At 39.3% G+C, this 22,501-nt stretch overlaps 1 protein-coding gene across 1 annotated transcript in view; it reads right to left on the reverse strand.

Annotated features, from left to right (window-relative positions):
* C5H4orf50 (chromosome 5 C4orf50 homolog) overlaps positions 1 to 22,501 on the reverse strand; it is an 84,896-nt gene that overhangs the window by 49,871 nt on the left and 12,524 nt on the right. The window contains exons 4-9 of the mRNA XM_034770967.1: positions 19,901 to 20,605; positions 14,909 to 15,017; positions 13,667 to 13,806; positions 6,841 to 9,393; positions 5,323 to 5,424; positions 3,383 to 3,529 (exon numbers count right to left, since the gene is read on the reverse strand). Coding sequence (XP_034626858.1) covers positions 3,383 to 3,529; positions 5,323 to 5,424; positions 6,841 to 9,393; positions 13,667 to 13,806; positions 14,909 to 15,017; positions 19,901 to 20,605 — 3,756 coding nt within the window. The remainder of the gene's footprint in view (positions 1 to 3,382; positions 3,530 to 5,322; positions 5,425 to 6,840; positions 9,394 to 13,666; positions 13,807 to 14,908; positions 15,018 to 19,900; positions 20,606 to 22,501) is intronic.

Raw genomic sequence — 22,501 nt, forward strand, 5'->3', positions numbered from 1 at the left:
GCACATAATTAGTTCTTTAAATGAGAGGCAAGCTCTTCTGAAATATCTGGCCCTGATTATGCATGCTGAGCAGTTCTGAAAAACTGTCCCAAGATTGGAGAGGGAGCATGTCTAGTGGTTAGAGCACAGAACTTGGAGTCAGAAGTTTTATGTGGGCTCTGCCACTGATGTGCTATAGAACCTTGAGCTTTCCTCTCCTATAAAATGTTTACCTCCCGTATGGCAGCTCAGTGCCCTATATCACCTACTGCATGGTGGTGCAGAAAGTCTTGCATGAATATCATGAAGTGTGCAGACTCTGAGGTAAGTGATAAACTTCAACCAGTGCTTTCCATAAGCAACAAACACTCATTTAAGAGCAAGCTGACAAGCAATCCTAGCTATATGCCTGAGATATCTTATCTCTCTCATCTAGATCACTAAACACCGTTGCATCCTGCATCTGCGATAAAGGCTGTGAGATAGGGTAGTTTAGCACTGAAATTAAGCTATAGTGATTTATTACAAATGGATTATGTTAGTATCTTCCTGGGGTGAAGTCAGATCTTTTGTCTATGGTGGCAACCTGACATGCCAAACCCACGAAAAAAACGCAGAAATCTGGCTTGTTTTTGGCTTAATTGGCTTCTGAGTTGCTTGTTGGCTAGTTTTTGGCTTGTAGCTTGTTGCTTCTTTTTTTTTTATCAGCTCCCAGCAAGCAAGGGCAAGGGGGGGAGAGAGTCAGGGGTGCACAGCAGGCCCACCACAGTCCCAGACTCTATGCCGGAGGAGGTCTAGTCACATAGAGTGTTGGGGTTCTTAGGGATTGGCTTGTTTTGGCCTTGTTTTTAAATGGGATTAGCTTGATTTTTGGCTTATTGTGAAAGTGGGGGTGCTTATTTACTGCGTGAAAATTGGCAACTGTGGTGGCAACTTACTGTAAATACAGCTGCAATCCTCAGCCCAACCAGTTACAATCAGGAGGGGAGATATGCCCAGAAAAGCAGCTCATGTTAGTCACCACGCCAAAACTCTTACATTTGTTTGTTTTAATTAAGAGAATGACTTTCTACCAAGCAAAATTCAGATCACTTTCTTCACATTGCACAAAAAGCCATTATTATTTAGAGCTTCATGGCTATAAAAAGGTTTCTTGTAAAACGGAAAATTCAAACGGAAGCAAATTGAGAATAGAACATTTATTAAAATAAACGCACTCCGTATCTCAGCAATAGAGCCTTGGCTATTGTTAAGATAGTTTGTGTCTAATAAGAGCTTTTCTCCCTTTCAGTTCAGCTTCCCCTTTTGTTTAATCCTGACAGTGAAGTCAATATCCTGTGTTTAAGGCATCACAGCCTCTTGCCATGGAAATAATTGCGGTGTCACGTACTCATCATAAGGGGGGCAAACTCTGCCTTCAGATGTATGTTTGTAGCCCCTTTGATCTCAGTGGGAGCCGGGTGTGTACATCCAAGAACAGAATTTGATCCCACTACTTGTTTGAGTTGGACAAAGACAGGGACTCTGAAAGGGGAAGGGGAAGCTATTGCATAAATGATCAGTAATTAGCAAACGCTACAAAAATTATGAAAGCAGGACAAGATCAGCAATGAAGATATTTATGATTTGATTTCAGCAACTTCTCAGGCATTAACATATTATTAGGAGAGAAGAACAACAAATTACAAAGTGTGTTTACTCAGGAATGCTGCTACATGGCTGGCAATTACATGGTCACCAAAAGTGTCAGTGGCAAGATAATATTGCCAATGACAGACAAAGACTGAAAATCCAGATAGACTGTCTTAAGGACCTAGCTAGAGATGCATCTGGGTAGCACTCAATCTGCAAGGAGGTTATGTCTCTTTGGGATTTGCCTTGATGGTGATATTTATTTGAAGGAGTTCTTCAATACAACTATTTATTTAAAATTTTGTCCATAGCTCTTATTGCAATGCTGTCTGTGCACCTCATGAACATCAATTAACTTACCTTCATGACACTCCTGTGAAGTATGGAAATATTACTTGAAGGGCTGGTTTAAAATTTTCCATCCAAACTGGTTTTTGATGGAAAATTGGATTTTCAACTAAATGAAAGGTTTCAAGAAACAACTCTGCTTTCTTCAAAGTTTTTGATCTTTCATCAAAAACCAACCCCCTGAAAACCAAATAGGTTTTGGTTTAAGGACAAAAACCAAATTATTTAGATTCAGATATGCCACATGCCTCATGGGAGATGAATTTCAGTTACTTTGTGTCCCTATTCTCCTCTATGGGCTGGGCTCCCCTAGACTACATCTCTCACGAGTCCCATGACACAAAGAGGGGAGACTGTGGTGTATCCTGGGAGATGTAGACCTACCAGGGAGCTGGCTCATAGAGGAAAGTGGGAGCATGATCAGATCTAATTACGACCACATCTCACCATTGAGGAACTGAGGCACAGAGGAATTAGTGACTTGCTCAAGGTAAACAGGAAACCTATGGCAGAGCCAAGAAATAGAACCCACATGTTCTGAGTTCCAGTTTAGTTCCCCAACCTCTTATCAAGTCCCTGTATAAATCTGTTTTTATATTTATTTTGCTTGAATTTTCATTTACTTTTATTATATAATTTCTGCTATTACTTTTTTAACTATATTATTAAACATACTGGTCAATGGAATTACTCAGGATTTATGCTGGTTGAACTGAAAGCAGAATTTGGTTCAGCTGTTCCTATCATTCCTTTTAAGATTGTTTCTCAACTCCCCTGAACTGGTATTTATTCATCCCAAAGTTCAATATATAGATGTAAAGGATTCCATAAAGCCTAGCTGGCATCATGGCAAAACTCCCATTGACTTCAGTGGGGCCAGAATTTCACCTAATGTGTCCAAATAATGGAACAGATCTTGAGAGATGCAGAGCATCCATATCTCAGTGGGATTTGTGGGTACTCAGCACCTTCCAAGATCAGGCCGAACGATAGTAGAAATATGCCAACAGCAGCAGCAGCAGCACTCAAATACCCCTGTGGAGTGAGAAGACAGCAGCCAGGCAAATAACCAGGGTACATCACATAATGCATAATGGTGAGGAAAGGGGAAACTTTAGCCAAGGACAGCAGGGTGATCCCTATTATAAAAAAATATGTGAATTCTTTAGTGTCCCTGCAGAGCAAAAATACTTTGCTTTTAAAGTTGTCATCTACAGTATGCACAGTAAACTGCTCAATAATCAATTTATCTATTTTGGAAAGGTTGAATCATCCCTGCCTGGATTTGACCTCTGCTTCCAGTAAATCTAGGTGTTTCAGGCTTGTTTCAAAATCTGTTATTCTGAACACTAATCCATCTTCCGCATCCAAATCGTCTTCTCCCAAGGAGTATTTTTTCCCTCCATTTCACTTACATACATACCATTAATTGGCAGCACTGCTTTCTAAGCCTTTCCCCGCCATCTGCTAGTTTAAGTTGATGTAATTCAGAGAGTGTCTGTGTCAACTGAGTTCTGACCTCTTCATATCTTGCTTCTACAAAGCCAAGCTCTCGGTACCACTTCTGAGCCTACCAGAGAAAAGGAATGAAAAAATAAAATTACAGACAGTACTTAATATCACTTCCCAGTATGTACTTACACCTACGGGCTGGATTCTTTTGTACTTTTATAAATAAATAAAAACGTTCAAAGGACCACAGTTGGTCAGGTAAAGAGCCAATTACTGGGACAGTCCTTTCACATGCAATCTAAAAGTTACTGGTCACCATCTGAACAGACAAATGCATGAACAGCATCACTCATTCAATGCCATAAAAAACAACCACCACTTCTCTTCCTGAGAGAAATGAGTTTATCTTTAAAACAATTTTTTTTAAATAAAACTTTCATGGAACTATCCATATATAAATGTGCCACTATGCAATCTTATTACTGTTACCCTTTCCCTTGCTCACCATGTCTGCTTGTTACTATGAGTTATTGCACCACATCTAAAATTATTTTTGCCAACACCTGTTTTGCAGCAGCTAGGAAATGCAAACTTGCCATCAAGCTTTGGAGAAACATATTCCCATTTAGATAATGGACAATGTGGTTTGTTTTTGCAACAGAAAAAGACGAGGAACACTGAAGTTGGTCTGTTATGAACCAGTAAAACAAGCTGGTGCTTGGGGCGGCACATTTTTAGGGGCGGCATGGCCGGCGCCAGAATGCCGCCCCTAAAAATGTGCCCTGGCCGCCCTAGCTCACCTCCGCTGCTGCTGCCACGGCTCGTGAAACAGCTGATTCGCGCGCCGCTACTCGCCCTCCCTCCCAGGCTCTCAAACCTGGGAGGGAGGGGGAGCAGCAGCGCACGAATCAGCTGTTTCGTGCGCCGCTGCAGCTCGGGGTCTCCCGCTCCCTCCCAGGCTCTCAAACCTGGGAGGGAGGGGGAGACTCCGAGTGGCCGCGGCGCGGCGCCGCTTCTCCCCCTCCCTCCTTCCCTCCTAGGCTTGAGAGCCTGGGGGGAGGAGGCAGGGCTGGGGATTTGGGGAAGGGGCGGAGTTGAGGCGGGGCTGGGGGTGGGGTAATTAAATAAGGGGGGCCGCCCAAAATTGTTTTTGCTTTGGGCGGCAAAAATCCTAGAGCCGGCCCTGGTGACTGCTCACCCACCCACAGTGATGCAGGTAGCCCACACAGGTGTGCTNGCCCTGGTTATGAAACTCAAGAAGAAGTTTCCTTTACTTGGAGTTAGGTGGGTGATCTTTGGTATTGTGATTCAATTAGGTGGCTGAAGACAACAAAACGTAGACTTCCAAAGGCAAGGGTACTCATTCAGTGAAGATTATTCCATAATATGGAACTTCATGGTTACTGTGTGGCCTGTGAGTGGACACTGCAATTTATTTCTCTTTATCTCTCGTTAAAGGAAATGCTTTATGTGTGCCTCACGTTTTCCATGCTTCTGTTTCTTGAATAAACCCTTCTCATTTGAAAACTGGAAACTTTGCATTTAGCACTGTCTTAATCATCAGAGTTTCTAAGTTACCACAACTCATTCATATTTATCTTTCCTAACAGGGGAGAAAGCAGTTTTGCCCAGAATCTAGATGACAGACTCTTTGTGCAAGAGTCTCCTTATTAAGAACTTTCTGTTGTGACTCTGATAACGGAATGCAACTGTAATTCAAATTCTGACCAATAATGAATGACTGTGTAAGTCATCACTTAACTGGGGGCATCAAAGAGACACAGGTTGATTCTCTAGATCAGAGACTTTTTCCTTTCGTAATTCTTTTGAACACTGGTGGAAACAAGAAAAGTACGAGAAGAAAACAAGAAAAGGTTTTGCTTCACATAAATATATCAAAGGGGAGATTACCTCTTTTTTGGCCTTTTCTAATTCCCCTTGTTGTATTTTTAGTTCTTCCTTTGACCTTTCCAGTTGTTCTTGCATTGCACTGTAGCTTTCAGATGTGCTGCCCTGGATAAAGGGCAGAAAAAGAAACAAGTCCCTTCACGCATTTAAAGTAACACACAACTTCTTAAAGGTGCGTGAGAATTATCTTCAGCTCTTGAAAGTAGGGCTTTAATTTAGGAAATGTAAGAGTAAGCTAGGTATGGTACTTCCATCTCTGTGTACTGTGGGTCAAATCAACAGCAAAAAGGAGACTTAAGATTGCCTTAAGGAATCAGCGAAGGATTCTCCTAGTATAGGGGAATCCTTAACTAGTGTGTACATCGGGTGCTCTTGGCCCCTTGACACAATGGAAGCCCTGAGCCAGGCTGGGGTGGGGCGGGTGTTGTGTCAAGGACAGGAATCTACTTGCTTCTTCTATTGCCCTCTTCTCTCCAGGTAGGCTGAGCGCTGCTCTGTTGCAAGTAGGGATTTAGCCCTGTATCTTTTGCAGAATCTCAGGGCAAACTCAACATTTTTTGGATTCCCTTTTTAAAGAGATACAAACACTTCATGCAAAAATATCTGAGAACATTTTGGACCCGATTCACCAGTACATTTACTCTTGTTTTAATGGGGTAAACCTGAGCCAATGTGGAGAAATAATTCTGCTGGTTTATAGTTTCTAGGGAGTTTTTTTTTTCTTATTTTTTCATTTAAATGACTAAGAACATTTGCATGAAAATAAGATCTTAGAGATAATCCTCAGCGGATTCTGTGTTTATGACATTACAATCATCTCCTCAGAAATTAATTGTGATGTTGGTGAGGTTTATGACCGGGGGGGGGGGGGGGGGGGCGGGAAGCAGGAGCAGAAGAACCATTAAGAAACAAAGATCCAGTGTTCAGGCAAATATCCTTAGCAATCAAAACAATGAAGAGCAACACACAATTTTTTTTTCTAAATGTGAACATTTTTCACAGTTTGCCATAAGACATCACTGCTAAGGGGCCCTAAAGATTTCATTCCTGTGGAATACATACATGGACAGAAGAGCTGGGAGAGAACTGGATTTCCATTCTGAAATGGAACAGAGCCAAAAAATTTCAAAATTTCCTGTGAAACAAAATTCTGAAAAAAAATTTCAGCTTGATCTAAACACTTAACTGTGATAGAACTGAAATGTCTCATTATGAATTTCAAGTTTTAAAAGGTCAAAATCATTGTTTTTATATAATTTTTTTAGTTTGAAAAAGTAATTTCAAAATGAAAAATCAAAATATTCTGTTCTGACAATGTCAAAAAGGCAGGACATTTTGACATTGAAATGCTTCCTTTGGTCAAAAATCAATGTTTTTAAAAAATCATTTGTTTCAGCTAAAATTTTCCAACCAACTCTAGTGTAAATAAAGTGGCTTTCTACACTAGCAACCCTGACATTTGTGAAAAGAATGCATTTTTATCATAAAAATTGACAACTGGTCCATTTGGGTTCATTTTACCTTTGCAGACTCAAGTTCCATATTCTGCAGCACTTTACCACAACATTCAGAAAAACTGTTGCTTGATATTTTGTCTTCTGTTTCAAAGTCTAACTTTGTCACCTTTGGTCTCTCAGAAGTCTTTTGGGGCACCCTGGAGATCATAATGTTTTGATCACCCAAAAATGAACTTATCCCAACATTACTAAAATGGCATTTAGAAGTCTCAGTGTTTTTAGAACACTCCACTTGACAATATCCTTTAATGCTACCAATATCCTCTTCCAAACAGGTGTCTTTATCTTTTCTAGTGAGATAGTTTGAGTGTTCTATAACTTGAATTCCTTTTTCTTTAGTATGTATTTTACCAGAAGCCATCTCTGTTTCCTTTGCTTGCATTCTATGTGATAGACTCTTATTTTCTTGCTTCAATCTTAGCAACTTTCCTTCTATTCCGGAAATTTTATCTTTTATCAGCTCTTCATAGTTGATTCCAAGAGCAGACATTATTTCCTTCAATTCATTGTTTTCTTGAAGAAGGTTCTCAATTACTTTCTGAGATTCTAGAAGCTGTTCAGAACTTTCCCTATGGACTCCATCCATATCACTTTTTAGTATATGTTTTTCCTCTTGTAGATCAGAAATTGTTTGGTAGCATTTGGTTTTGCACTCATTCAATTCAGAAATCATTGTCATATATTTATCTTGTTCACATTTCAGCTCACTCAAACTTCCCAATAAAGTTTCTCTGTCTCCTTCTAGTTGAGATATTATCTGTAAATTTCTCTCTCTCTCTTCTTCCAGTTCATGAGATTTTTTTATATATTTTTCTTTGTCTTGTAATAGTTTAGCTATTTCTCTGAAAAAGCTATTTCTCTCCTCTTTGAGACCAGAAAGCAGCTGGAAATATTTAATCTTCTTTTCATCAAGAGCTACAATTTTCTTGAGAAATTTATTTGATTCCATCACTGGTATTTCTTTTTCAGAATTTCTATCTTCCTCTTTAACCAGGTGAGAGACGTTCTTGGAAAGGATTTCAGTCTTACCCAAGAGAACACAAATCGCTCCTGGGCACCTAAAATTCTTTTCTTTTGAAACACTGTTATAACATTTACCATATATTTCCTCCTTGGCTAATAACTTTTGGGAAGAATCCACATCAATTTCATGTACTGTTAATATGTGTTGAGAATATGCATCTATCTCCTCTTCTAGTGCACACATCTTCTGATAATATCTATCATTCTCTTCCTGTAACATAAGGAGCTTCTGTGAGTAACTCCCATTCTCTTTCATCAGTGCAGATATTCTTTGAGAATATATATCCTCTAACTTCTCTAACTTATCTATTTCCACGGTATACCCATTGTTTTCTTCTTCTGCTGCTGATATATAATGAACATGTTCAGAATATTCTTCCTCTAGTGCTAACCCTTTGTTTAAGTATAAATTTCTCTCTTGTGCAGGAGACAATATATTCAGTGGATACATATACTTATCTTCCTTCAGTGCAGACAGTTTTTGAGCGCATTTACTATATTCCTCTATCTGATCAGTCATTTGTTTGCATGATGACTTATCCTCATCTTCTCGTTCATACAGTTTCAGACATTGCTCTCTCTTTTCTTTCAGTTCAACCCTTTTTTGTAGACACACTTTTATTTGGTCAGTTAGATTCTCGGGTTGTTTACCCTTCTCTTCTGTCACAAAAATGTTCTTTTCTAGGCATCTTCTGTTCACTTCATCAAAGGTACAGATGGCTAAATGTTTTCCATGTTCATCCTTAACTTCAGAGTTCTCTTGGGGATATCCCTCTAATTCCTTGTGTAGGACAGACATGTTTTGCTCACCTGGAATGCTTGCTATATGAAATTTTGGTTCTGCTTCTTGCTCCCCAGTTTCATCATGTGCAACTTTGTTGGCTTTTTCAGAAATGCAAGTTATTGTTCTGATTTGTGCTTTCTCATCCCTTTTTTCTTCTTGCTGAGATTTCTCAGGACCATTTGTACTTTGATTTTTTCCATCATTTATTTCTTTATTTGAGTTTTTCTTTTCATCTGTGCTTTTCTGTATAGCTTTTTTATTTTGCAAACATTTTTCCATATAATCTTTTTCAACCTGGAGTTTGAAAATTTCAGTCTCAGTGTTAGCAACCTTTTCCTTTAGAGCTTCAGAATCTTTACCAGAAGAAAAGCCTTTCACAACATGCAAGACACCATTAGAAAGACAAAAGTTATTGTGATATGTCTGGTTGTAATTCAAATTCAGCATTTTGTTCACTGGGAAAACAGATTCTGATCTGACACCTAGGACCTTATGGATTTCAGGTTCTAGCAAGACAAACTGAGGCTCAATCAAAGTGGCAACTGTGAAGACAGGCGAATGATTAGCTGGTTGATTTATAGCTTGTTCCTTTAAGAGAAAGAAATATTCTTTTTCTTTGGTCCCCTTACTTCTCCCATCATTGCTTAGCCTCTCAGAGCAAGATAAGATTAGCTGTCTGTTTTTAAGCTGTCTTGGAGTACATCCAAACAACAGAGAAGCACCATCTGATCTTTGTGCACCAAGTACGACCTGGTAATAAAGAAAAGAGGAAGTGTCTCAAATTGAAAAACATAAGCTATAAGGAAAGTTGCCATATTGCTATTTCATATATACTTGCCTTTTGACTTGACCGTCTTGAAACATTTTATTACATATATATTGTTAGACAATATCATATAATCTCTGAATGTCTTATACTCATGCTAAGCTTTCTTGTGGAAATCTACTAGTAGTTAAAGTGTGGTAACCTCTGTTCTTTGTATGTGTAGAAGTATTAGAAACAAGATGTATGTGCTGTTAAGATTTGCCAAATAGAAATTGTGTGCTAGGTAGAGTTAGTATAAATGTCTCTATGGTCTACGCACATCTGGAATGTTATATATAAAACATAGATTAAAAAAAAAAGGTGTGTGAGGTCTGTGGAATCTGTGAAATTTTCTGTCATAAACAAGGGCAATATAAATATGGACAGAACTGAGTTCATAATTTGAAACAGAGTAATGATATACCTGCTGCAAGGCTCTGTTCCAGACTGGTAATGTATTAACCTTTCTGCTTTGTGCTTATCCATCTTTAATTAATGAACTAATTAATTAATTGAGCCCAGATATCAGACTTCTTATCAATAAAGTAATTGAACCATCAGTAATATTATATATTTCGCATATATTATTTAATGCAAAAAAATCCTTTGCCATGTAAACTTCCTTAATATGGGAAGCTGGAGAACCTAGAGAATTGTAATGAGATAGAGCTTTTCCCTTCTTGGCTGCTAGTTTAATCTAGCCCAGGCTGGTAAAGAATGAAAGTTGACATCCTTGTGAAGCTGTTGGGTAACCAATGTGATATAAGTTTGTTGTCACTATTGAACACGGGTGAAATCCTGACTCCATTGAAGTCAATAGCAAAACTTTGATTGCCTTCAAAGGGGCCAGAATTTCAGCACAAACATCTGGATCACATATGTTACCACAACTGGCAAAAACTGATATCCTTGTCTGCAGACTCAGTAAAGACAGAGAGTCTTGACTGGACAAGGAGTTGAACCTCTAAGGGATTCCTGACAAGTCTGGAGATGTCTGTTCATGTTCTGTGGAGAGTAGAAAGCCATTCTCTTCTGCCTCCAGAGTTGTCAATGTGACACTTTTCATAAGCACAAAACTCACAAACACAAAATCCACATGAAACCTGCGCTAAAAAGGTACTGCATAGTCACTGACCCATCAAAGCAAGAGTCTTCTAACAATGGTGGAAATAATAGTAATTACATTTGTAAATTGTTTTTCTTTAAAGAAATCCTTGAATAAAACCCATAGGGATAGTATTATAGGGAAGGCTGACACTTCCCATTATAAGACCCCGTTTTCAGTTGCTTCATTCCAAAACTTTTTTTTAGACTGCAATTTTCTATGCTTGGTATCTGCCTGAGGCTGAATTATTCTTTAAAGTTTCAACGAAACAGTTCCACCATTTTTGAGAATTTGGCAAGGGAAAAATACATTGCTTTTCCACTAAAAACAATCATGGAAACCTTTTCTTTGAGAAGCTCTAATGCCCCCATGCTTTGGAGCAGGGACTTGAAAGTGCACTTGGGTGCCCTTTGTGTCAGGGATGTATCTTTTACTGTCCTTGTGAAAAACTACCCACATTTGGCTAAATTATAAGTCTTTAAAAAAAAAAATCTTAGTTTGCACATGCTCAGGACAACTCAAAAGTCAGGAGTCAGAGTTTAAGGCCAGAAGGGACCACTAGATCACCTAATATGACCTCCTGTGTATCATAGGCCACCACCATCATCCACACAGTAAACCCAACAACTGAAATTTGACCAATGTATTTCAGTCCACAGGAGAACCCTTTTCTGCAACTGTTTCAGTTTTAATTCATCTTTCTTGAACATAGGTGACCAGACTTGTACAGAGCATCCCAAATGAGGTCTTCCTACATTGTCCAGGCAACCGTAATTCAGTCCCCTGGTGTGTCTGCATTATGATACAGTATTTAATTACATGAGCATATATTATTTTTTCCACAGGATCCCTGCCTCATTCAGGGTACAGGATAGACCTGTTCTGGGAATGAATGAGGGCTGATTAACTGTAGGAATTCCACCTCATTTGTTGCAGAAGTAGAAAGTGTGCAATGAATGAGATGGGTAATTGCAGGAAGAGAAAGGATGGTCCCAGGATTAAGGCAGTTGAATGGTTTCCTAGAGAATTAGATTCTATTCCTGCCTCTGCCACAGAGTTTGTACATGATGCTAGTCAAGTCACTTAAAGCACATTTTTCACAGGTGATCACTGATTATATGGCCCTCTTTTTCTGCACACCCAATTGGAGACCCGGTGTAAGGGACCAGGGCATAGGTGGTCTGACCTAGCAGTCATAGCTGGGCTGGAGTTCACACATCAGGGACAGTAGTAAGAGTTGGGGTCAAAGTCAGGCCGGGGTTGGAGACTGTATATCAGAGGTAGTACCAGGCTAGAGTCAGGTTGCAAGAGTCAAGATCGGAGTCAGGCTGGGATCAGAGGCCAGCAATCAAGATACGAGGTGAGGTCTGGAGAACCAGGAGGCCCGAAGTCTGTGTTATTGCCCAAACAACTTCCTAGGACACCCTCCTTGCTTAAACGGGTGGTTGGCCAATCATAGGGCCACAGCGTACTGTCACTCTGGCTGCCTTGGGCAGTACTTCCAGTGGCTCCTATTCTCCTGGGTGCGGCTCTGCATGGTCTTCCCTGTGGCACTGTGAGACCATCAGTCTACCAGGCTTTGCAGACCCACATTAGAGTTCCTGCATCCTTACACCTCTGGGGCCTGAAGTGCTGAATTCACAGCTGCAAGTGAAGTCAATGGGAGCTGTGCTTTGAACATATAAAGTGCTAGATAATGCTAGGTACTCTGCAAAATCAGATTCTAGGAGTCTTAAATTGGGTACCCAAAATTAGAGGCTACTTTTTGCCTTAATCTTTTCTGTGCTTCAGTTCCCCATCTGTAAAATGGGGATAATACTATGGATATTGTGATGCTTAACACATTAATGTTTGTGAAGTACTCAGATAAAATAATGATAAGTATAATAGAAAAGTCCATGAGGAAATTAATAATTCTGTTTTCAGTGCAGGGCTTGAATAGTGTACAGTAATACAGCAGGGGACTGAACAATGAGGAGAAATCAAAATGTTGAATAGATGCTCATTCAGTGAGCACTCTCATCCTGTGCATTGAATAAGGCAGGGTTTCTGTGGAAAATATATGTGATCATGTAATTAAAGACTGTACCATAACACACAAGGCATTTCCTAACTTTTTAATGTAGTTTTTTGTATGTAATGTATATATGTATAATAAGGGCTACTTTAAAGTGTAATTAGTGCAAAGGAAAATGACTGTTTGCTGACTATGTTTTTTCTACCCCACAGTAAATAGTTGTTTTCCAGGAGCCAGTTTAATATCTTTAGGATTGTTCTCACTATACACATTGTTATAAAAACAAGAAACTGTGGTATTAAAATGCAAATACATATATTTTACATATATATATATCCCTCTCGTGTCCTAGGTAACATTAGTACTATGCCTGTAGGAACTGACTGCAAGAGTGAATTCATGAGTATAACTCCCTGTTGACTAGAAACACTGCAATGATGATCACTCTCCAATCACTGCACAGAACAGACAGCCTTACCGCACTGTAAGAGCAATATTTGTTATCAAATGCTGTGTGAATTGTCCACTGATTTTCATAATATGCTAAGTACAACACTACAATCCCCAAGGTTTTATCAAAGTAACTTTTCTCTTTCTAAGCAAGGACATAAGTACTTAAGATAAAAACCTACCCTTCCATATTCACTGTCCCTCTCTATTGCCTATTCTGCACCTGAACATTATGTGGAGTTATCACTGCCATTGAAGGTGAAATCCTGGCTCCATTGAAGTCAATAGCAAAACTCCCATTGACTTCAATGGAGCCAAGACTTTACCCTGAACCCAGAATATGTCATCAGGATCCACAGTGGAGATCCAAGAGCTGGAATTCATTATTTTATTATACAAACAGAAAATCTCTGTGTTATATATGCATAGTAATAATGTCTGTAAGGGGAAAATACCAACATGTAAATAGTATTTTTCTGGGCAGATCTGTCTCCACCTTAGAGCAAAATTTTGACAGCTTGTTCTGGAAGACATACTTGTATACTAATTCCTAAATTCACTCTGTCTGTTCCTTATTTATCTTGTGACTCACAGATAATGCTGTGCTTGCAAAGTTAGCAAAAAATAGCAACAACTTTCTTCTCACCTGTTCAGCGTCAGCTAGCCTGGATTCTTCAACAATTTCCACCAAGGCACTGGAGCTGTGCTCCAAAAATGGTACGGGAAGTTCCTTTGGCAGCCCCTCCACATTATTAAGCCAGCTATAGCCACATTCTGATGCTATCTCTGTTACAATAGAGCATTTGAACAGGTGTAAGGGTGCTGAATGACGTACGCCAAGTAACAAAAAATCTGGCATGAAGCATGCGAATGAAAAATATAGTAAGGTCTATACATGCAAAACCAATATGATATGAGATTAATCACACATATTTTGATGGGCAGATGAACACTGTGATTTGATCATAAAATATACTAATACATAATAATATTTACAATATAACCCCTTTTTCACAAACTAGTTGGGAATTGAGGAGTACATAAAATCGAAACTTTCATAAAATTGGACATCTCAAAATTACATTAGGTACGATGCATATGTTGCAGTATGGTACACTTTCTTTTTGTCCTTCAAATGAGTGCAAAGTAATTTCCAATGCACTGGAGGCATCAGAATGAGAAGGGATGTCAACTTGTTTATTATCGACATAACTTTCATTATGTGATTTTTCTTCCATCTAGAAAAATGGTTTGTATAACCGGCATTTAAAAGATTGATGTTTGTAAAAACTGAGGTTCTACTGTAATAGTAATAAGTTCTTATGTAGGGTTTTTCATCCACAAATCGCAAAGTGCTTTACAAAAGGAGGTTAAGTGCTATCCACATTTTATAGATAGTACAGAGAAGTTATAGATGTGATTTTCAAAAATGGCCTACATTTGCTTCCATTGAAATCAACTGAAAAACTCCTATTGACTCCAATGGGAACAGCTAGGTGAATGCTGAGCTCTTTTGAGATCCAAGTGATCAGGGCGTTGGTTTTGTATCTGATCTGAGAGTCAACTCCTCCAGTTGCACAGCACACACAAATGCTACACTGCAACATCGGTTCAGTAGTGACTTACAGGGAGACGTGTCTCGTAATGAATCTCCTCTACAACTTCTTGCAGCTCCTAGGCTTTTCCTCAGAGGTCTCACATTTAAGTACTACCAAAGCCCAACTCTCTTGAGCTTATGAGATATGTTGGGATCAGAGTTCACAATAGCATGGCAGCAGACCACATACATCTGATAAATCCAAACATCCCCTTAGACACATACATATGCACCCCTTAATGAAACACTTCCATAACTAGTAGTGCATATGAAATAAAACAGAATTCCTACTTGCTGTTGTATGAGACTGTTTGGTATGTTGTAGAAAAGATGGAGTTTGACTAGCTTTGTTTCTGACTGGATCCAAGACTGCCTCCCTCTTCAGATTTAGCTGCTCATCCTAGAAAAATAGGTCAACATTCTTAATGGGGGAAAAAGGAGGAAAGGAAAAAAATAGTATAATAAAACTAGAAGTTTAATAATATATCACAAACTGCTGCACAATTTTCTTTATTGTGTTCCTTACATTTTTTTCCCAATCCCAATTTCTGCTTCCCAACCAATCACACTTTGTAACAATAAATATTTTCTTTTCTATAGCACCTTCCATCTAATGTTTTCGGCATGCTTTATAAATGTGCAAAGAAACTGGAGGTTGGTATTAGCCTGATTTTATGCATGGGGAAATTAAGGCACATAGCAGCTATGGGACTTGCCCACAGCATTAGTTTGAAAGAGTTGGGAGTAGAACCCAGTTCTATGACTCGCAATCCTGTAAAGACCACAAAGACCATTCTTCCTTTCCTAGACATAAGAAGCTATTTAATTATGCATTTAACTTGGAGGTCCCTGGTGTCAGCTGAGATGACAGCAATCATACTAGTGCAGCTGAGGTGGTGAACCAGTAGCAAATTACTAGCCCTAGCGAGGAAGGAATTGTGCCTTTCTGATCATGCACCACCTCATGGCAGAGTACAACAGCAGAGGAGATCTATTTAAATGACTTGCACAGGAGATAGGTATTGAATCACACAAATTTCCATTCATTTCAGAACAGAAGTGTTCACAGATGTGTGTGACAATGCAGGAATTTTGAAGTTATTTGATAAATTCACAAAAATACATCAGGCAACCTTTTTTTAAAATTAAATCTTGTTTTTCTAAATTTCAGGGTGACTTTTCATGTCAAAACACCCCTAAGCAGTGTCATATTGTCCATTCTTTAAAAGGAAATAATCCAAAAGATAAGATGGCTACACAGCAGTGATATAATAGAAAATGCTGTGACACCATAGATTGTTACATGAAAATATATATTATAGAATTACATTGCCTACCAAATCAATTCAGCTGTCCCCTCCCACATCCTTCTCCCTCATTCCATCCATTCACCTGGGCTCTGATCTTTATTTCTTGTGAATACCTAATTAACAAAGGAACTGATGTTTTCAGTCAGTTGCCTGTCCAAAATGTGTTGTTCATGTGCACACTGGGGAAAATGCAGCCGAGCTGAGCTCAGTGCCCTGCTCATATCTCTGAGCATGCTCCATAAGAATCCAGACCTTTCAATGAGCTTTGCGTGATTAGGACCCACGTTGAGCTCACTGCAGGACCAGGGCCTAATTCAGTAATATTGCATGAAGAAGTTTAGCAACTATACTAGCTTTCAAGGATTGTAGACAAGCCTATTGCTTGATGCTTTTACTGATAGCTTTACCATCCTTTATGCCTTACTATGACATATGTATGTAGGCACATTTCCTTTCTGAGTGAAGAACAGTCAAATGTTCCCATTCATTGCTTCAATAACAAATATTAAATAATGATTAATCACATGGACTGGCTGAAAAGTTACCAAACTTTAAAATTCTCCTTTTTATATTTCATACTGTTAATCATTTTACAGTAATGAAGGGACATTAATGAGATTAACATGTAAATCAGGACACTTTGCAAGTGCTCCATCTTGGATACTACAAGACCAGTGCAATGAGAAGATCAGTGAACCCTACTGAAATACAGGGGGGAAAAAACCCCTCACCAGTACTACAATATACCACTGGAGGTCTCCGTCCTCCTTTTACTATACACAGCTTAAAGCTGTGCCTCAGTATCCTAAAGTAACGTTTCCTGCTAGAATAATTCTCATTAATGTTTTACAAAAGAGAAAAAATATAACCACCAATCCAGAAAATTACATGTGGTGCTGTTGTTGCTGTTTGACATGGCATTTAAGGGATTCAACCGTCTATCAAACAGAAAGAAATATGCTGTGTAAATTAATCAATCAATGTATTTAGGGACACTTTGCACACTGAAGGATACCAATAGTTCTGTTCCTTGGGTCTTGACATCTTCCTACAATACAAGGCTATGTATTATAATATATGGAGATATACCTATCTCATAGAACTGGAAGGGACCCTGAAAGGTTATTGAGTCCAGCCCCCTGCCTTCACTAGCAGGACCAAGTACTGATTTTTGCCCCATATCCCTAAGTGGCCACCTCAAGGATTGAACTCACAACCCTGGGCTTAGCAGGCCAATGCTCAAACCACTGAGCTATCCCTCCCCTATTAGTCCCAATCAAAAACCTGTCAAAAAGGAGTTATTAATATGCGAGGGAAAATGATTTTGAGGTTAAGGCACTGGAGTGGGACTCAGAAGATTTGGGTTTGATTTATGTGTGTGACCTTGGGCAAGTCACCTATCCTCTTGGTTTCCCTTCTGTAAAATAGAGAGAATAAATACTTCCTTTATCTGGACCTTATCTGCCTTATCTATTTAGAGAGTAAATTCTCCAGGCCAAAAATTGCTCCTTAATGTGAGTACTATAGGGTCCCAGTCTCAGTTGGAGCCTTTAGGTGTGTATGCAATATAAATATTAATAAATATGTTTCAATGAAGCCCAGCTAACAATGTAAAACAAAGTGCACTTTCAAAACAAAGCCATATCTTTTAAAAACTTCAAATGTTAAAAAGCCTGGAGTATCTGAAGGCTGCCCAAGAGATAATTGGTGTGCAGGGTTAACCTGCAAGATAATTAAATTCCCGTGTTATAAGTTCAAACACCATCACACCCAAATATAGTACAGGGTTAACCTGCAAGATAATTAAATTCCCGTGTTATAAGTTCAAACACCATCACACCCAAATATAGTACAGTGTTAGGGCACATTGCTTCTTTAGATACTCAGTGTGAGATGAGATTTTACACAATATGCCACGTCAGCCTCTAGTAATTGGATGTCACTGTTTCCACAAGACGTCTTGGCAAGTGATAACTTGCACTGATACAAAGAAACAAGCCCACATTGCCCCTTTCCAATGTGAGGCACATCTCCACAGTAAATAGGCTTCACTCTCTTCTTTAGTTATGTCCCTAACTGTTCTTATTAGCCTAACAGCACCATAGTTATGCAAAGGTAAGCTATTGTCCTCCAACTCCTTACTCAGGCAAAACTCCTACCGGCTTCAATATTTGGAAAACACTGGACTTCTGTGGGAGTTTCTGCCTCCATAGGGATGGCAGGATCTGGTTCTAAATGAACACTGGGCTCACTGAAGCCTTTGAAAGGTAGAACAAAGCTTTGGCAGAGAGTTAGGAAGAGGGTCAACAAATTCTATTGCCTCAAACAAGTCACTGTTCTACTGAATACTGAGAAGTCGGAATTTTTGTGTGAAATTTATCAGCTGACTAGAGTAACCATAGGACAAGATAAATCTCATTATCCTGCAATAGGTGCAAGGGCAAGTTAACGTCTTTCCAGGCACACACTACAAAGGTGGTACTTCAAAGGAAGAAAAAAATTGAGCATTATTATTTCTTACTAATAAAGCCATGAAGGCACCCTTGTTGTTAGCCCAGAGATAAGGCAACAAAATTGTCCATCAAGTTCTCCTTTTATACACCCTGCATCATATTTTAAAAAGCTGGAGAAAGAGATGGGCTTCCTGTTTCTTAGGCAGCTTTAACTTTTGTGACCAACACTAACAGAAAACCAAAGCTCATACCTTAACAGCTTTACAGATATTTTTACCTGACTCAATTTTCAAACATGCTGTGACAGAATGACAATATCCTACCTTATTAAATTAAGTTTGTTGTATTAAAAATGCAAATGTTTATGTACTATCATGGACTTGCATGGAACTTCCTTAGTTGAAAGACAGAATTAATGCAATCTCTGGGAGACATGAGGAACCTCAAAGGACTACTGGGAACAATGTGTGTATAGTGAATTTCTGAGAAAATATCTGAGGGTCAGGGGAGGGCAAATAACACACTTCAAATGCATCCTTTTGAAGCTACCTCCGGGAGAGAGAAGCCAATTATCTGTTAATTACCTGATCCTGGAAACTCCAAATCGGAGACCCCAAAATTGTAGGAAAGGTGGGCTAAATATGTAATGAGTGTGCTGTTCTGACTTGAAGCTGAGATTAACTTGAAACTACAAAGAAAACCCTTGGGTTGGGTTTTGAAGGATTGTTCCTTCCGTATTAGGGTTGGTGTGACGTCTGGGTAAGTAAGTTCTTTTATTATTTTCAGTATGGTTTCTCTGTAGTGCTTTTACCTTAAGAATAAAATAGGCTTGCACAGGAAGTTCTGGATGGTAACTTATAACTGTGGGCAATCATTCTGGTATTAGTCTCTGAAAAGAAGGCAAAAGAAGCTTGCTTAGAAGCCTGTCTTTTGCTGGCGTAACAGTGAGGGTAGGGAACTGTTCAGCCTGGAGATACTCCATTCAGAAGGGAGAGAGAGACATGAATCTCCATCTATGAGATGTGACTGCCAGGGAATCCTGAGAGTGGTGCCCTCGCTGTACCACAGAGGGGGAGAACAGGTGCAGTTGCCCTGAACTGTGAAACATGCATTCTCCCAGTCTCAGCCATACAGACCTCCTTTCTCTACCTATTTTAAATAAACCATCCCTCCATGGCACACTTCATTGTCCGTGTCTGAGTGCCTCTCTGCCCCTCTAACAATGTACCAAGGAAGTGACATATTGGCTTTCAAGTTTCTCTGCATTTTACTCTCCTTTGTAATAGCAGAAGTCAACAAATGATGTAAAATATTACTTTAGGGCCCAATGTTGCAGCAGTGAGCAGAAGAGTGATGCTTCCCACTCAAGTAGAAATGATAACCAGTCATCCCGCCAGCCCAGAACTGTCAAGAGACACATGCAGTGAGGTAATTCTTAAACATGTGGGGCTCTATTTCACACCCCTCCCTATTGAGTACAAAAGTAAAAGTTAATCACATTCTGTATTACATTCACTTACCCAGTTACCACTTACAGCTTTATTTTCTCCATTTTCCATTCCTGAAGGCAATAGCTCCTTTTCTCCTTCTTCTGGTAACTTTGCTCCCAATTTGTCCTTTAAAGTGCTGTTTTCTTCCATAAGTTCTTCCACTCGTTCCTGAAGGCTGATCTCAGACAATTTCAGATCATAAACACGACAGCAAGATTCCTCTAATTTCCTTGTCAAGAAGTCTTCGTTGTCCTGGGAGTGCTGAAGTTTAGTTAGTAGGTTTGCTTGGTCTCTATTATTACCTTCTTCTTTTTCCTGTAACCTCTTCAGATTTTGCTGCAGTGTCTGTAGGTGGCTTTTCATGTAATGATCCACATCTTCAATGAGAGTTTTTATTTTAGTTATATTCACATCAAAGTGCAAAGACCCCTGAATTCCATTGAATACAGCTTCCAGTTTGCATCGGAGATATTGTACAGTTCCCTCTCCTAGCTCAGAGAACAGAAAAGCTGTAGTGGCATTGAGATCTAGGACTTCCTTTTCTAGTCTGGACACATGACCCTGAAGGGACAACTCCCGTTCTCTCAACACTGCTGTCTTCTGGTTCTGCTTTTGTTTGTAGTGCTCGAAATATGCTGACTGACTCTTTACTTCCTCCTCTTTTGTCTTCAACTGGTCCTGAAGCCGCCATAGCTTTTCTTTTTGTTTTCTTTCTGCCTTTTCTTGTTTTTGAACCTGCAAGTTTCAGGGATTAGTATGGGAATGAAAACAACAATAGGCACATCTATGATTCAGAATCTCTTTTCACAATATTTTTTCCTTTTCTTAATTGAGCAATAATTTTGCCCATCTCTTCTGAACCATCATATGGCCAAAGCCCAGGAATAATATGAACAAAAACTTTTCAGAAATCAATAGGACTATATGATGTGGAGGTCAGAGCAGAATTTGGCCCATTACCTTGTCGCTTCAGCCACCACCAAAACATCTCAATTAAAAACCATGTTTGCTTTGATATTTAATATTTTAGTTCATTTTGCATAATGTAGGATACTCATCAAATCAAAATCCTTTTATGGACTAAAATGCATATAATCAATTCCTAACTATACAACATATTATTGTTTAATATTTATACTGTAGTAGTGTCCAGAGGTCACAATTAGATTCTTAGTCCCATTGTACTAGGTCAGGGGTCTCAAAGTCCAGGTCCACAGGCCACCTGCAGCCCAAGAACCTCCACAATGTGGCCCGCAGGGCTCCAGCAATTTTGGGGCCAGGTCTCTCCCTTGACCCTTATTGCCACCCCCGGGCGCTCCACCCCCCACACATGTGAAGAAGGAAAGGGTAGTGGGCCGTATTAGTCAGCTCACAGAGAGTGTTCCACATGTAAATGAATATGGATAATTTTCATTGTCAGATGAATCACATTACACTTTACATGAATGTGTGGATCATGATATAAAGTCCAAATGTGTCAGATGAAAGAAAAACAAACATTTCTTATTTTATTAACTAGTCCTGAACCAACTAAAGGCCATCAAATAACATAATGCAAACTTGGGAATTTTTCAGCAGATACTGAAGCACAGAGAAGGTCTGACTGAGGCATTTGCAATATCCCATTAAGTACTGTTTCAGCTCAGTGTTTTTACACTCCAATCGATAGATTTTTAGGGGGCTTACTGATGAAACAGAAGTACAGTAATGAGATTAACACTAAGCATGAAAGTCACGCAGCGTCAGGCAGGATCAGACTATTAGGTTTAAACGAAATTACTTTCGGATGGGAGAATAGGAACTGTTTAGACAAATTCTGAAAAATATATTTTAGTTTTAAACTGGTTGATTTAGAAATTACTGAATTTAATACTATCTGTTATACTGAGACATTACACCCTAAAAGTACTGGAGGAGTTTGAATCATGCTACTGTGGTCTTAGCTCCCATGAAGGGAAAACCCCAACTGTAACCACCGCTTGGTAGAGAGTAGGAGCACTCATTGAGTGGCAAATACAGCTTTGGAGACCAAGTGTTCACCAGTATAAGCAATAAACCCTATAAAAATGCCAGTGGCTATCTAAGCAAAGGAGCAATTAGGATAGGGCAGCTTTTGCCCTCAGAATATGAAATAGCTCTCAATTCAGGTGGCGTGGGTCGTTTAAAACATGCTGCCTGGTCTGGGGTAACTGATTCGCCATCTTCCAAGCAATGGCGACAAACTGGCCTAAGAAAACTGAAGTTATGTAAGCATGGAAGGTGGACAAAGAGCTGTTGATTGAAGTATCAGGAGAAAAGCTGAATCAGAAAAAATAATTTGTGTACTTGGGAAGTACACTTAGTAGCATCAGATGGAGAGCTGGAGAATTGAAAAGAAGAATCGAATGTGAATGGGTGGAAGTAAAAAAGGTGGCAGGAGTATTATGGGACTGGCAATTAAGTAATAAACTGAAAGGAAAAGTGTATGCTGTGAGTGTTTGTCCCTGCCTGCTCTATGGAAGCTCTTAAAAAGATGGAAGAAAAGAAGATACAGGTAATAGAAAATATACTGAGAAGAATGGCAGGAGAGGGGAGGGTAGACAGAGTGCATAGGGAAGAAATTATGGGGAAGATGAACTTGGGACCCTCAAT

The sequence above is a fragment of the Trachemys scripta genome, chromosome 5 (genome assembly GCF_013100865.1).
Source record: "Trachemys scripta elegans isolate TJP31775 chromosome 5, CAS_Tse_1.0, whole genome shotgun sequence".
In the NCBI taxonomy this organism is placed as follows: Eukaryota; Metazoa; Chordata; order Testudines; family Emydidae; genus Trachemys; species Trachemys scripta.